The sequence below is a fragment of the Myotis myotis genome, unplaced genomic scaffold, assembly GCF_014108235.1.
Source record: "Myotis myotis isolate mMyoMyo1 unplaced genomic scaffold, mMyoMyo1.p scaffold_m19_p_1, whole genome shotgun sequence".
Taxonomy (NCBI): Eukaryota; Metazoa; Chordata; class Mammalia; order Chiroptera; family Vespertilionidae; genus Myotis; species Myotis myotis.
Window position 1 is genome coordinate 200,038,151 of NW_023416313.1, and position 15,510 is coordinate 200,053,660.

Sequence of the window (15,510 nt, forward strand, 5' to 3'; positions counted from 1 at the left end):
ATTTCACTGGGCTGTTGTGGCAGCTCAAACTCTTGTGCTGAAATCGATACGAGCCTAAGGCATTGCTGTTAGCTGGGTGGGCGTTCTGGTAGGTTAGGGCTGCTGCCGCTCTCTTAGGCTTCCTCGGACAGCAGGGCGGGCCGAAAGTTCCTCTCCATCCCTCTTGCCAGAGCCCACTGGAGGGGACCAACTGTGTGTCTCTCCTCTTGGGGGGGGCGGGGGGGCCCGCGAGCCGCCCCTCTATCTTCTCTCCCATTGGTTTTCACCTGCCAGAGGGGCGGCTGCTACGGGCCTCGCGGCCCGTCAATCAGGGCCATCGGGCTCCGCCCCGCCCCCCTCGGGGGTTTATAACGGGAATTCCCATGGCCCAGGCTCTGGCAACCAACCTGCTGCCGCCGGGACCGGCCCAGCCGAGCGACTGCCGCGCGCAGAGCACACGCTCGCGCCCCAGCTCCCTCCTTCGCGGTTCATGACCGCGCGCTCTGCCCGCAGCCTCCGCCAGTCCGCGCTGCACCTCCGCTGCCCGCCGCCCTCCGCCACCGCCAGGGCCCCCGAGGGAAGGCAGGCAGCAAGGCAGGCGCTGCAGTGCGCCCGGCGGAGCCCGCGACCCCGGCCCGCAGCCCGCAGCCCGCTGGCACCATGCTGCCCGCGCGCTGCGCCCGCCTGCTCACGCCCCACTTGCTGCTCGTGTTGGTGCAGTTGTCCCCGGCTCGCGGCCACCGCACCACCGGCCCCCGGGTAAGTGCGCCCCCAGTCGCGCGCCTACCTGCCGAGGGAGACGAAGGTCGCTCGCTCTCATCCTCGCGGGGGGGGGGGGGGGGGGGGGGAGGGGGAAAGAGGAAGGGAGGTGTCAGACCTTGTCTCCCCGCGCCCCCCACAAGTCTCCCGAGGGCTTCTTGGCGAAGTTGCTGAAATAAAAATTTCTCCCATTGTCTGTCCCCCACCCCCAATCCTTTCTTGCAGCAGCGACTCTGCCTACCCCCCTGAAACCCCAACTGTCACTGATGGGTTTTCTTCACAGCTCTCTTCTCCCCGGGCATTTTGCTCCAAGACCCTTCGGGGTGCCTCCTGGGTCCCAGAGGCTCGCTCCTCGCTCCAGTAGGGCTGCCCTGTGGTCTCAACCCTGCGCCCGCTCCCGCTCCCGGAGCGCTGGCCTTCTTGGCAGGCGGCGGGGGGGGGGGGGGGGGGGGGGGGGGCAGCTCTGCCTCCAGAGTTTTAGGTTACCCGAGAGCCACACAAGGACCTTGTGTTGTTTTAAAAAGCGATCGCTGCTCGTAAAACCCACAGCAGATAATTTTAATGCTCCCTCCTGCTGGGCACAGCCCTGGAGGAGGCTAGAGGTGGGGGGTGGGGGTGGGTGGGGGCTGTGGTGAGGTGGTGGAAAGGAGGTGCGCAGCGTGCAAGGGTCTCTTCCCCTGGCTTGGGGCTGGGAGCCTGGACTCCTTGTTGAACCTTGGTCTGATTGGAGATTCTGAACGATGTGAAACGTGCCAATTCTGTGCACAGGACAGGCTGTACAGGGCATTGTAAACTCCCCTGGAACCGACAGCATTGTGTTCATTTTTGGTCTAGATTATTGTCCCCCCCTCCCCCCTCCCCCCAAATTGGTCTAATGAAGAATTCCACTGCCTTAAAAAGTACTATTAAACCACCTTGTTGTTCATTTGGACCAAACAATCGGTCAAATTGTACTTAGACAACCTCTGGCCAAGAAGTAGCTTATGCCAGGCCGGTGGCCTCTCGGGGTAGCTGCTTGCCTCCATTGACATCTTGGGAGTCCGTGAAGTAGCTAGGACCTTTGTGAAAACAAGGTTGGCTCCTTAATCCATGTGTGCTTTCCTGGGTCTCCGTGGGCCTAGCCTCCTTACCACCTGTTCAGGTCGCAGGTTCTCTATTCATAGCTCTTGCTATATGAGAATCGTCTTTATAGCTGTCGTGTGGAGAGCAAAAGCCTTGCAAAGTTTGACGAGCTTTAATGACTGCCCAGATGCTGGCTGATTGCATCCGAGCCGGGCTATCACCGTGAGATCAGATTTGCAGCCACTTAGGAAAGAAAAGTGTTTGTCCCCGTGTTGGGCCGGCCTTTGCTTTTATGACCAGATGTGCAACAGCAGCAGTTAAAGTGCCGCAGATTAGATCCAGGGCGTGCCATAAATCCTCGACAGCAGGCATTTCCAAAGCTGGGGCAAGTAAGGGCTCCGGGAGTGACTTTTATGGATGCAGTTGAGGATGCCTTTTAAATGAAGCTGCTTGGTTTGATATTAGGACCCGCAGCTCTTAAACGCTGAGGTCAGGAGAGCTATGGCGTTCCCTCCAATAATTAGGAACAGTCGAGAAAGAGATGCAGACCAGAGCACCCCTCCTGAAATCTGGATGCCCGCCCACGTGAGGAGCCTGGAGACAAATGGTGGGGGGCTTATTTGCTGCTGGGCATGGCTAGCGTCTTAAGCCATATGGCTCTCCTTCCCTGACTCCTGAAATCGGAGGAAGCAACTTGTAGGGGAAAGCTAGGGTATTGGTTAGGTTTCCCTCCAACTTCTTTAGTTTTTAATTCGATAGAAGTGAGAGGACATAAATAGGAACTGTGAATAGGTCTGTGTGTGTCCCACCTGCATCTCCCCTCACGTCCCCCCCCCACACGTGTGTGTTTAGAAAGTACCCAGGGGAAGCTGCTGTCTTGAGCATGTGGCTACCTGCGTGCATTTATAGGCAACAATAGGCTACCACTTATGCATGCTTGGGCTACAGATTTCCAGGATCGCTTATGCTTATAAGAACATTTTGCACGTGAAACCCAGGGAGGCCAAACGGCTTGCTTGAAACACCCATGGTGCATTTGCAGCTCTGGGAGCCGAAGCACAGTCTCTATGGACTTACAGGTTGTGTGCTTGCCACACCACCAAGCAGCTGCAGGGAGTGCTCGTCAAACAAGGGCTGCCGTCACTGTTAAAGGAAGAGAGAGCTCAATGAGAAAATACTGAGCCCAGATGCATCAGGCGAGTCTGTAAGAGAGGGTTAGTAATAATACTTATGGATGTTTGTGTTGCTAAAGGGTGCTGTCTTTGAGTTTCCACCTATTGCAAAGACTGCACTTCTCTCATGTGGCTCCTTGGTGGCCTCTGAAGTGTGGCTCTGAGGGCGAGTGGCAGTGTCATGGGAGGAGCAGAAACATCTGGCGTGTTGCAGTGTTCCCTTGGGCACCCCTTGGACTCTTCTGTTAATCTTTTGAGTGACAGAAGCTTAGGGATTGGCATCTTTTGCAGCTGGCTTTCTAGGAAACCGAGAGCATGCCCTTTTGGCTTAACTTTATCTGGCTCACTAATTGAGCTCCCCTGAGGCCTAAGACCCCAATCCTTGCCCCTTATGCGCTTCCTGCCTTCATAAAATTCCTGACATTTGTTTGACGCTGGAAACCAGCAGCGATCAGGTATCAGATTGAAGGCTATTATGTAGGAAGCACCTGAGTTTTTGGTCTCTCAGCTCTGAGCAGCATGGACACCTGGGCCATGGTTAGGAGCCTTTTAATTACCAAGGAGGCAGCCATTTCTGTAATCCTGTTCAATTTACTGAAAATGTTTTACAGGGAGGATGGGATGGGGGTGGGGGGAGGAACTCCCCAAGGCCAATGGATGGTCAGGCCAAGCTAGCTGCCTGTCTTTGTCTAATCCTCTGTCTGCCCTTGAAAGTTGGGAGCTGAGTGAGGGCAGGAACTGTGCCCATCTTGTCTGTCGGTGTATCCCCAGAGCTCAGCACAAGGGACTGACTTTGTAGGTGTTTGTGGAATGAACACATAAATGCATGTTTCATAGTAACCTGTGGGTACCACTTTTTTTGGTGGTGGAGGCAGGAAATAGATTTAAGAAGTTTGAGAAAATGGGAAGGTCCAGAAGTCCGAGTAAGACCGAATAAGACATTTTAAAAGAATAGTTTTAGGTCTATTCTTCATTTGTCCTGCCTCTTGTTGCTTACTTGGTTCATCCTGCAAAACCCAGCTCCAACGTCACTCTCTCGGAACCTCCCTACTGGTTAGAATCATCACGCTCACCTCCTAACAACTCCTATATCTGGTGCTCGTGTGTTCTAACTTTTGCTAGTCCTTCTACCGTGAGCATCTTGAAACCGGGCCAGCATCTGCATCTTTTTAGCACTAGCCGGCCCCTTCGGCACTTCATGCATGGTCCTGTCTTGTTAAATGAACAAGCTCGAAAACCCTTGAGGGCAGAATAGAGATCTTATTGGTCACACTGCAAAGCATTCTGTAAATATTTATTGCAACGAATTGGACTGCGCAGTGATTTCTAAGCTGGACCCCCTGCTCTCATTTGAACCTGAAATTGGTTACGTGCAAGTGATTTCTCTTCTCATTTTTAGGCCTTTGTTCTTTGTTTAAAAGTAAGAGTGTGTGTTGATGATGGAAGGTTTAGGGAGGAGAGCAAGCAAACTTGGATGGGAAACAGGCATTAGCTCCACCCTAAACCTTTATTTTATTTTTTTTTTTTACCTTGCCTTTGCCAAATGTGAAGCAGCTTCTAGTCAGTTCCCTTCCCTTTGACTAGCCTGCCTCATGTCAGGATCAGGGTGGGTCCTTGTGTCCGCACAGATGTCTCTCTGCTGATCTGTGTGCCTGACACGAGGCCTTCTTTTCCACATGGGGGATTTTATCCGAGATGCTACTCAGGTGTTAGGTCAAGAACTTGGTTTAAGCATTCTGATAGATCTGACATGTGTAACTTAAAGAAACAAAATTGAGGAGGACAGGAGGAGGAAACAATCATCTCAGAAACTCTAGGAAGTGCAATCAAATGGAAAACACTTTGATATTGTCTCATTACCTCTGAAAATTGAACATGTACATTTCTATGGCCCAGCGATCCCACTCCTAGGTATGTATGCCCAAGAGAAACTCATGCCCCAAATACCACGAGCCTGGAAAGAATCCAAATGCCACTCAGTTGGCAGTTGAATAAACTGTGATGTATTCACACGATGGAGAATTAGGCTCAGTGGCATGCAAAAATACAGACGAATCTTGGTAATATGATATTAAGTAAAAGAAATGCACTGAAAGATGCAGCACAGCAACTTTTATAAAGTTACAAATACCTGAAATGAAAGGATAACATGTTTAGGAATACATATAGCTGCAATAGAACCACATAAAAAAAGCAAGGTAATGATGAGCACAGGATTCAGGAGGAAGTAAGGGTGAGACAGGGAATAGATTGGAGGGGGGACATGACCCGTTGGTTGGTGTAAGTGCTTTACTTCTTTTCATGGCGGGGGTGGGGGGTGGTGGTGAGTTTGAAGGTATTTGTTCATTAGTAAAGATCTAATAGCTGATTAAATAAAAAATAAAAGTGGGCCCTGCATGTACCCATGTTGAGTGTGTCATGAGCCAAACATTATAATTAAATTCTTTGCACTTCAGGTCAAACAAAAATTCCCTAAATAGGAACTCCTTTCTTGCCTCTTGCTCCCTCCACCCGCTCTCCAGATGTGCATGTGGCCCCACCTAAAACACCACCTTGGGGAGTGATTATTGGCTTTGTTTTAATTCTTGGCCAGTTAGACCCAGCGCAGGCCCAGGCCCTGGCATAAATGTCTACACCAGCTGGCCAAAGGGCTCATGTAAAGCTGAGCTGGCTGCGGGCAATCTTCCCTCTCCCTTGCTCAGGGGAATCAGCCTGGACATCTGAGCGCCCAGCCCTGCAGAGTAGAAAAGTTCACTAGCTGAGGCCTGGGTCAGAAGCCTTATTTGCCAGTGGGGGTGGGGGAGGCGATTTCTGGTTTGATGCCTGTCTTCATTCCGGCCTCCTCCTCACCCCCCTTTGCAGAGGCTGGGGGAGGAGGCATGGCCCTGCTTAGCAGGTACAGGGCACCCTTTCTCTCCCAACCACATAGAGATCTATTGTTTAAGCAGCCAAGTTCCTGGCATTGCTGGTGGTGGAGGGGGGTGTCCATGCAGAGGGCCCCCTCCTTCAGCGTTTGTCACTGCGGAGCTGTTTGGGAGAGGACAAGGGTTGAGTTGCGGATGAGAAATCGATCGGACCTGCTTGTGAGGCCTGCCAAACAGGGTTAGCATTGTACATACTGCACAAACCCTGAGTTACCCAGGAGGTAAGAGGATTGGATCTCCATGAACACTTACAACAGCCCTGTGAAGACCCCAAAGCAACATTGGTCATTATCGAAATTAATTGGATTTCCCTTTGCAACTGACATCACTCTCAAATGCATGCCTAGATCACAATTAATCTTACCTTTGGCAGACCGCTAAGCTTGATAGGTGAGGCGCTCTGTGCACTTCCCGGATGTTCCCTGGGTGGATTTCAGCCTCCTTTTATTGGAGCCAGCATGGGGCAATCTCTACAGAGCAGAAAAGGCCACTCATCCTCTCCCACCACCAGAGAGGACCAGGAGTGAACCAGGTTCCAGGAGGCAATGTGTCAGGGGCTTTGAAACCTGACAGATAGTCTACAAATGTGAGTTTTTAAGGCCATCCCCCTTAAAAACCATCTTACACTCCAGTGTTGATCTGATAACTATAACTACTTATTTATAAGGGCTTCCCTCCCCCTCCCCCTCCCCCCCAGTATTGACAGAGGAGAAAAAATACACCCACTTTCCAGAGTGGTTTCTTTTTAGGAATAGATAAGCATCTTTAGACACTGCTGGGAGTTTTAAATATTTGTGTGTGTGTGTGTGTGTGTGTGTGTGTGTGTGTGTGTGTGTTATGTGTGTGTGTGTATCTATTTGTCGTGCATCTGTTCTTGAAAAATTCTGCAAAGCCTCTGGGGAGAGTACACAAAAGTAGATAGTAAGTAACAGGGTGAGGTGGAGAGTGTTATGAAGGGACATGATCACACTGTCAGGCACACAGTGTCACTCACCTGTTCAGAAACACTGCCACGAGACCTTTTTGCCAGGATGTAAATGCTCTATATATCCACATGTGGCTATTGAAGTTTTAAATATGGTTAGCACAACTGAAGAACTGGAATTGTAATTAACTTAAATTTAAATGTTAATAGCTCCATGTGGCTAGTTGCTATCTCATTGGACAGGGCTGGTCTCTGACCAGCGAGCCCAGGCTTACTTCCCAACGAACATCCAATCCCCACATGCCCCAGACTTCGGTTAAACTGACTGTTGTTGCATTTCTTGATCTTTCTTCCTTCCCCATCTCTGTCAAAATTCTGCCCTTCATTCGAAAGGCTCAAATGGCTCCACACAGCCCTCCCAGCCTCCCTGCAGGCAGATTCACCCTGTGCTTGCTTACTCCTAGAGCTATGTGAGTCCCCGTCTGGTCTGCCCCGTAATCCAGCCAATCAAAGGTAGGTGGGTAGTGGGGCAGCCTTGGTGCACAGCCGTGGAGGCACACAGACCCAAAGTGAGTCTGGCTCTGCCACGGTGAGCCTGGGCTAGTAATTTAACCTTTTGGGTCCTTGATTCTCTGATTTGCCCACTGGAGGTCACAGCATTTACATTCCAGAGTGGTGGGAAGAACTAAGTGGGATGTCTTAGCTTCCCATTCCTAGTCCTCTTGTAACAAATACCACAAACAAGACACAAAAAGGAGCGTTTTCAATGAACAGGGTTCAACGGGTTAAGTAATCAGCAGAGCTGAGTTCCTTTCTGGAAGCTTTAGGGGAAAATCTGTTTTCTTGCCTTTTCCAGTTTCTAGAAACTGCCTGCATTCCTAAGCTCACAGGCCCTTTCACCTTCAAAGCCCCAGAGCTGGTCCCTTCTTTCTCCTGCTGCATCTCGGTGGTTCTGACTCCTCTGGCTCTCCTTTCCTCATTTAAGGACTCTGTGATCCATTACATTGGGCCCAATGAGAGAGTCTAGACTGGTTTCCTATCTGAAGGTTAGCTGATTAGCAACCTTAATTCCTCCAAGTAACACAGCAGTATTAGGATTAGGACCTGGGCATCACTGGGGGCCATTGCTCTGCCTCCCCCCCCCCCGCCCCCATTAAGGGTCTAGTACAGTACCTGGCTCATAGAAGGTGCTTGATAAATGGGGGGGTCATTATTATGACCAGTATCTATTGGTTTCTTTCCTTTCAGAGTGGGAGTCTCTTAATGGTGGAGTTGTTTAATTTTCTTTATAGACTCCATCCTGCCCAAGAACAGGTGCTTAGTAAATGTTTATTGAATAATAGAATTTTCAATAAATGCAGATTGTTTCTTTCCTTGTAAAAAAATATTGAACAGTAAAAGAAGTAAAATGCAAGCCACAATATATAATTCCCTTTGTGTAAAAAAAAAAAAAAAAGTTGGTTGTTGTATAGAAAAATCGGATGTTCCATTCCTGAGATGTGTCTTAGTAATTATTAAAATAATTTTGTTTACAATGAGCATTGTTTAATCTTAGAGGAAAGTAATACAGACTAAGTTGTGCATGATTTTTTTAAAAAAGCTCTACACCTATCTCAGTCCATCCTGGTCCGCAGGTCGCCCTGGGATTGAGTCGACATAGTTGGTCTGTGTTCACATTGGGCTGATTTTTAGGGTTAGTAACTGTTGGTACCAGGCCTCCTACTCATTTTCAGGATGCTTTGAACTCAGTCTGCTTTAAAGGAGAGTTTTCAATTTACCTCAGCAGGACATAATTGTAAAAAAATGTATTTATTGCTGCTCGTGGGAATATAAATTAGTACAATCACTTTGTAGAACTACAGTTGAAGGGGCACACATTCTTTGACTTTGTAATTCCAGTCCCATATATACACCCTAGAGCAGGGGTCCTCAAACTTTTTAAACAGGGGGCCAGTTCACTGTCCCTCAGACCGTTGGAGGGCCGGACTATAGTTTTAAAAAAAAACTATGAACAAATTCCTATGCACGCTGCACATATCTTATTTTGAAGTAAAAAAACAAAATGGGAACAAATATAAAATTTGTATTTGCATGTGGCCCGCGGGCCGTAGTTTGAGGACCCCTGCCCTAGAGAAATGCACTTAAATGTATAACAAGAGCCCTGGCTGGTGTGGCCCAGTTAGCTGAGTGTTGTCTAGCGCACCAAGCGATCACCAGTTCAATTCCTGGTCAGGCACATACTCAAGGTTGCGGGTTCAGTTCCCAATTGGGGTGCATGTGGGAGGCAACTGATCAATATTTCTCTCTCACATTGATGTTTTGCTCTCTCTCTCTCTCAAAACAATCAATAAAAACATATTAAAACATAAATATGTACCAAGAGACATGTTTAAGGACCTTCACAGCAGCATTTTTGATAGTAGTAAAAAAAACTAGAAACTGGCTAAATACTAATCAACAGGAAACTAGAAATATGTGTTATGGTATATTCACATAATGGAATATTACTCAGCACTCTAAATGACTAATCTAAAGCTATACTTAATTATGAATAAATTTTATAATAAAATTTGGAATGAAAAAAGACAAATTGTAGAAGAAAATATACATTATGCTGCTATTTATATAAAAGTTGAAAGCATGCATAAACTACCTATTGTTTAGGGGTGCATACATATGTAAAATTTGTGAGAAAATTAAGAGTAGTATTAACTGAAGATCAGCGTTGTGAGGGCAGGAGGGAGAAAAACATATTGCTTGGCAATGCTTTATGTCTCTAAAGTGTGTACATGGATTTTAAAATTCCTTTTTGTATGTATCCATAATATATCATACAGTTTTCCATAAAAAATAAAAATGTATCGATCACAACAAAGTTTTAAGAGTAAATAATGAAAGTGATGCTTCTGGAAGGGGTCCTCTGCCCTGTGCTGCTCATTACGATTTTCCTTTCCCTGCAGCACCTGTACAGGGACCTTTAGCCACACTTTGACCTTCCCTGCAAGTGCTGTCACCTCCCTCCCGCCCTCCTGAAGCCCTGAGGCCAGGCTCCCCCCACCAGCTCAGGGCCAGGTGCACGTGAGGGTCCCTTCCCCACCTCTGCCTTATGGTGCGTGCGTTCCTCTCTGCTGCCCCGGCTTCTTCTGCTCTTCACACTGGACTGGCTCCTTCTGGTTGACACGGGATGAGGTTGATTCTTCTCTCAGATTTATTGGCCATTAGTTAGGGTTGGCGAATAAAAATATGGATGTAGGCTTGCCTAGATTATAAATTGGGTAAGTTGGAATGTCATTGAATAATGTAAATTTTGAATGATCTAATGTAAAATAATGTAATTTGCATAAATTTGAATTTAGATAAGCAACAAATAATGTTTCAGTATAAGTATGGCCCAAATAAGAAGTTATTTGTTATTATCTGAAATTATTTGTTATTTATGTGAAGTGTAAACTTAACTGGGTATCCTGTATTGTACCTGCCCATCCTACATTAGTCATTAGTTCTTGTTCTCTTGGGAATCATCTGGACAGGTATTTTGCTAATTTTTAAAATAAGGTTGGTAGCTCCCCCTCCCCTTCAGGCCGCTCGCCACCCCCCCCCCCCCCACCTTACTGTCTGACATGGAAGAGTGTGTGTGTTTTTAAAATATTAAGGATATTAATCTGTTTTTCTGTCATGTTTGGCAAATGCCTTTCATTATGAAAAGACAATGGTTTTAATCGGCTAAATTTTATACCTTTTTTTAAAAAAATATATTTTATTGATTTTTTACAGAGTGGAAGGGAGAGGGATAGAGAGTTAGAAACATAGATGAGAAACATCGATTCAGCTGCCTCTTGCACGCCCCCTACTGGGGATGTGCCCGCAACCGGAATGCCCTTGACCGGAATCGAACCTGACGCTCTATCCACTGAGCCAAACCAGCTAGGGCTAAATTTTATACCTTTATGTAGCTAATCTATTGTTGTGGTTTCTATCTTTGGTGTCAGGATGAAAAAGGTCTTTCTATTCTAAGATTATAGAAATTACAATAATTTGGACTCCTCTTGATGTTTGCGTCTTTTCATTTAAAAAAGCCTTTTCTTTATTATGAAAACTTTCAAATATACACAAAAAAGGAGAGAATAGTGTGATGAATTCCATGAACCCTCACCCAGTTTCAACAATGAAAAACTCCAGGCCAATCTCATTTCTTCCACCCATCCCCCTAGTCCTCCAATTTGATTACTTTGAAGCAAATCCAGACATTGTATTTTTTTCCTTTTTATTGAATTCATTGGGGTCACACTGGTTAACAAAATTATACAGGCTTCAGGTGCACAATTCTACAGCACACCATCTATACACAGCCTTGTGTGTTCACCACCCCAAGTCAAGTCTGCATCCATCAACATTTATTCTCCCTATACCCTCCTCCACTTCCTTCCCAGACATTGTGTTTTATCATCTGTAAATATTTTCATACATATCTCTAAAAGATGATGACTCACAAAAACTCTAACTATAATACTATATCACAACCAAAGAATATTAACAATAATTCTTTCCTTCATATAATATAATTCAATCAACATTCAAATTGCCCTGCTTATCACTCAGATAAGCTTTTCTGTTCATTTGAATCAAGATCCAAATAAGGTCCACACTTATCTCTATCTTAAGTCTCTTTTAATCTATGAGTTTCCCTCCACCTCCTTTTTACTTCGTAATGTATTTGTTGAATAAACAGGTTGTTCTAGGGTTTTCCACATTAGATTTCACTGACTGCCTTTCTGTGGTGTTGTGTGACATGTTCCTGTGTCCTTTATATTTCCTATAAAATGATAGATCTGGAGGCTTGATCAGTTATGGATTTGATATATTTTTGGCAAGTGTATTTCATGGGAGTTGGTAGATACTTCCATCAGGAGGCACATAACATTGGCGATATTAGCACCCTGTGATGATCACTTTGGCACCTATTAATTTGTAGGAGTTTAGGTTTTAAAAAAAGTAGACTGAAAAAGGCTTTCAACTTTTGTGTGGCTTTTCCGTATTTCTGGTCTCTGGTGTTATCATGGAGGGGGAGGGGCTTAGGTGCCATCATTGCCCTCTTAGAAGTGGCCTTGGGGTAGGGAAGCTCAGTGTGACTGCAGAGCTGTGAGTGAGAAGCTCTGCTGGAGTTCTTGGTTGGTGGCCAAGGAAGGGGAGTCTCCTTGGTTTTGGGTGCCAGCAGTGAAAGCATGAGGGAGCTGGTTTTACTCTAGTGCGAATCAGTAGGCCTTTAAAGTGTAACTGTAGATCAGCTTTGTTTGTGATCTTTGGCATGTGTACAACACTTGGGAATGTATATTCTAAGAAACAGTTGCCAAATTTTGAAGTGGCTTACCCATTGGCTCAAGTAATAATAGAAGGTACAGATACCTGGTGGGTTTCAGGATTGGTTTGATTCAGCAGCTTAATGGTGCCTTCAGAACATTCTGTGAGTGGCTATCTCTCCCCTTTGCCCTTTGCGGTATGCGTTTATCAGAAGACTAGGTTTTCAAGGTGGCAGAATCACTGCAATGGTTCCAAGCATCATAACTAAACACCACAATTTCTAGAAGGCGGCCGAGAGAATTAGCTTTCAATAACCTTTTCCTACATGCTCTCAGAAAACTTTGACTCTTAGCTTATTTACATACATTGGGTCAAATGCCTATTCTTTTAATCAATGCCTTTGGCCAGGAGAGTGCCATGCTGTGTGACCTAGGCCTTGATTCTATCGACCATTCACTGTGGCAGGGAAGGAGATAGGGTGCCCAGTTCTGGAGCTGGAGGTCAGGTTATTCCTCCTCCTTCCTCCTGACCACATGGCTATAAAAGGTGGAAGGGAGGCTGGGGCAACAAGCCCAGTGTCCGCTTTGGATGTGGGATCGGTAGCATTGGTAGACCAGCAGGATGGTGGGTGGGATGCTTGGTGAGAAGTGTATTTGCTGGGCATTGATAGCCAGAACCCAGAAAGGGAGATATGTTCCTGTGTGATCAGTTCTTCCATCCATTAAAGGTAGACTAACTCCAATTGACTACCAGCACAGACTTGGAGTTCCAAGATTAGAAGCTGATTGGAAAAAGGGAATGTAGGAAGAATTTTGACACTTTCAGAGTAGGATAAATGGGCCTATGAAGATGATTCCAGAAGATACCCCAAATGAGGAGAGCATGTTATATAGACCCACAGTTGAAAGAAATCTCAGGATGCCTTCACTGAATGCATGAGGTAAGGACTGTCCAAAGTCCACATAACAACAAGCCACAGTGGAGAGCCAGAGTTAAAATGAAGATCTGCACTTCAATTGCTCTGTCCATGACTTTTCCACTCACAGATGCCCTGGAGAACTTGGGAAAGTTGCACAAGGTTAGCCAAGAGGAGGAAATACCTTGAACTCTAGTGAAGGATTATATTTCTGAGTTGCCTTTGACTAATCCACCAATTTACAGTGGTTGAAACCAAAGCAAGCAGCCAGAGATATAGTTTGAAGTGGAGGTGGATCTTGACATTAAGATTCTTAAGGCTCGTCAATAGCAGTGCAATCAGTGCAGATGTCCACAGAGACAGACACATGGCAAATGGCCCGGAGCACAGGGGGCATGTTTCATGGTTGGCACAATATATTCTTGGGAGGCCTTTTAAAATCCATGCCCCGATTGAGGGTTGAAATGGAAACCCTTTTTATTTGTTGATGAGTGCCTGACAGTACCCAGGGCCTTCCCTCTGTGGATACTTCCTTCCTGCCTTTCTGGCAGTGACTTCAGAAAACCTTAGAGCAAATTCATAGCTGCCCTGGCTCAGGCAGTCTGAAGGCAGGGGCTGAACAGAGGACAAGGTGTATCACTTCCATCCGTCTCATCTTCACCTTGGCTTTGAGGGCCTGCACCCTCTCCGGGGGGTGTGTTATTATACTTTCTTCTCCCATCAAGGTAGAGGCTGAGAAAAAGACTAGGCCCACAGCCTGGACTCCATCTATTGTGGATTCCTACTTTTGTACCTTTACTTTCCTTAAAGCTGCATCTACCTTGATTATGTAATGCACCTCCCTCCACATTGCTGGATGATGGGAGAATTTTGATTCATTAGCATTTGACTCCCTGCCTTTCTTGCTCGTCCAGAAGGTAGTGTACTTAGTGATTTGGGGCCAAAGAGACCTAGGATTGAGTCTTAGCTCTGCCACTTTCTAGCTGTGTTTTCTTGGGCAAATTGACTGAGTTCTAAGCTTCCATTCCCTCATCTGTAAATTGAAAGTATCATTTACCTCATTGGGTCATTGTGTAGCTTAAATGAAATAATGGCAGGATACCCAGTAAATGTTCAGTCTTCATAACAATAGCAGATGAAATAAGAAAATCTGAGAGATTCAGATGAGAACCCAAAATGGTTTTGTTTTGCTTAGTCCTCCCCCCCCCGCCCCCGAATATATGGAATATTTCTAATCTGTGGCTCTATTCCCTTTGGTTTAAAATGAAACTAGTTTTTGTGCAATAAATCAGATCCCTCCCATTTCTCAACCTGCTATAGGTCAGAGGGACCCCCTTAAATGGAATCGGTACGGGAAAGATGTGCTTTGATACGATTTCTCCACATGTCTTTTCCAGGCACTGTATACTCTCTTCTTCCTAAAGTCTTCTTTCATTTTCTCTTCTCCTGGGATGGTAGGTGGTTTTCCTGAGTTGAGCATCTGAAGGAAGCTCTAGCAAGCCTGATCACCTTCCCCTTTTTCTCTAAGACTGTGAGAAGCAGTTTTGCCATTAGGAGGTAGCTGAGGGACTTGCTGACATGTCCTCTTCATAGCTCCTGGGTTTGACGGTTAGGTGTTGATTGCCAAGAATGTTTCCAGATCTGGTCCCAGGCAATTCCATGGAGCTGGAGGAGCAGTGCCTGGTTTTTCTAATGCCCCTTCTCCCTCACTCATGCTAAGTCTTCTCTTGTCTGGGTTGCAAAGTCAGTCACAGCAGGGCCTGAGGGTGGGCCCACCTATGATTCAACCTGCTTTTAGAGCATTTCAGAAACAAAACCCCTCGCTGTTAGCGTGACTTTCAGGAGGGATATTTCCAGATAAGGTGCCCACCACAGCTACTGCCTCCCCCCCCCCGCCCCTCTAAATACTTTTAATTGTTGAATTAAGACCATTGATGTTTAAGGTGATTATTGATATAGTCAGATTAATATCTATTGTATTTGCTACTGTTTTCTATTTATTGTTCATGTTCTTTTTCCTACTTTTGTCTTTCACTCTGAGCTGTGAGCGCAGTCTTGTTGTAGTTGAAACTTGATTGCTGTTGGTGTCACTGGGAGGAATTGACCTCCAGGCCAATTGGCTGTGAGGACCAGCTGTGATTACAGTGGGAGAGCTGCTGTGCAGGAGACACCTCTAAGGAGCAGAACTTGCTTCAGTGGGGCTGTGGTGCTCACCCCTTGAGTGTGTCAGTTATGGATGTGTAGAGTTGTAATCTGGTATGATGTGACACTGACCACTGGGTACACTGGCTGTTGGGTCAGGAAAGTGTAAAGTTAGCCACTACGTGGGGCCATCTAGCAGGAGCTACAGAGAGATCTGGAGATTCCTCCTCTTTGTATTGGGGCTGGAGGTGCACAGATGAGGCCCAGCTGTGAAGCAAGGCAGGCTGGTGCTGGTGCCAGGTCTTGGGCCTTTTATTGATAGGTTTGAGGCTC

The 15,510-nt window shown here is 46.4% G+C and overlaps 1 protein-coding gene across 5 annotated transcripts in view; it reads left to right on the forward strand.

Moving 5' to 3' along the window:
- The first annotated feature begins 364 nt into the window (after positions 1–364).
- SMOC1 (SPARC related modular calcium binding 1) overlaps positions 365–15,510 on the forward strand; it is a 149,768-nt gene continuing 134,622 nt past the window's right edge. For 3 of the 5 annotated variants that reach the window (XM_036311365.1, XM_036311376.1, XM_036311356.1), the window contains exon 1: positions 366–738. In XM_036311365.1, the coding sequence (XP_036167258.1) occupies positions 640–738 (99 nt within the window). In that variant the 5' untranslated portion in view covers positions 366–639. Of the gene's footprint in view, positions 739–15,510 lie in introns of all 5 variants that reach the window. The other 2 variants (XM_036311338.1, XM_036311347.1) reach the window with 1 other exon arrangement.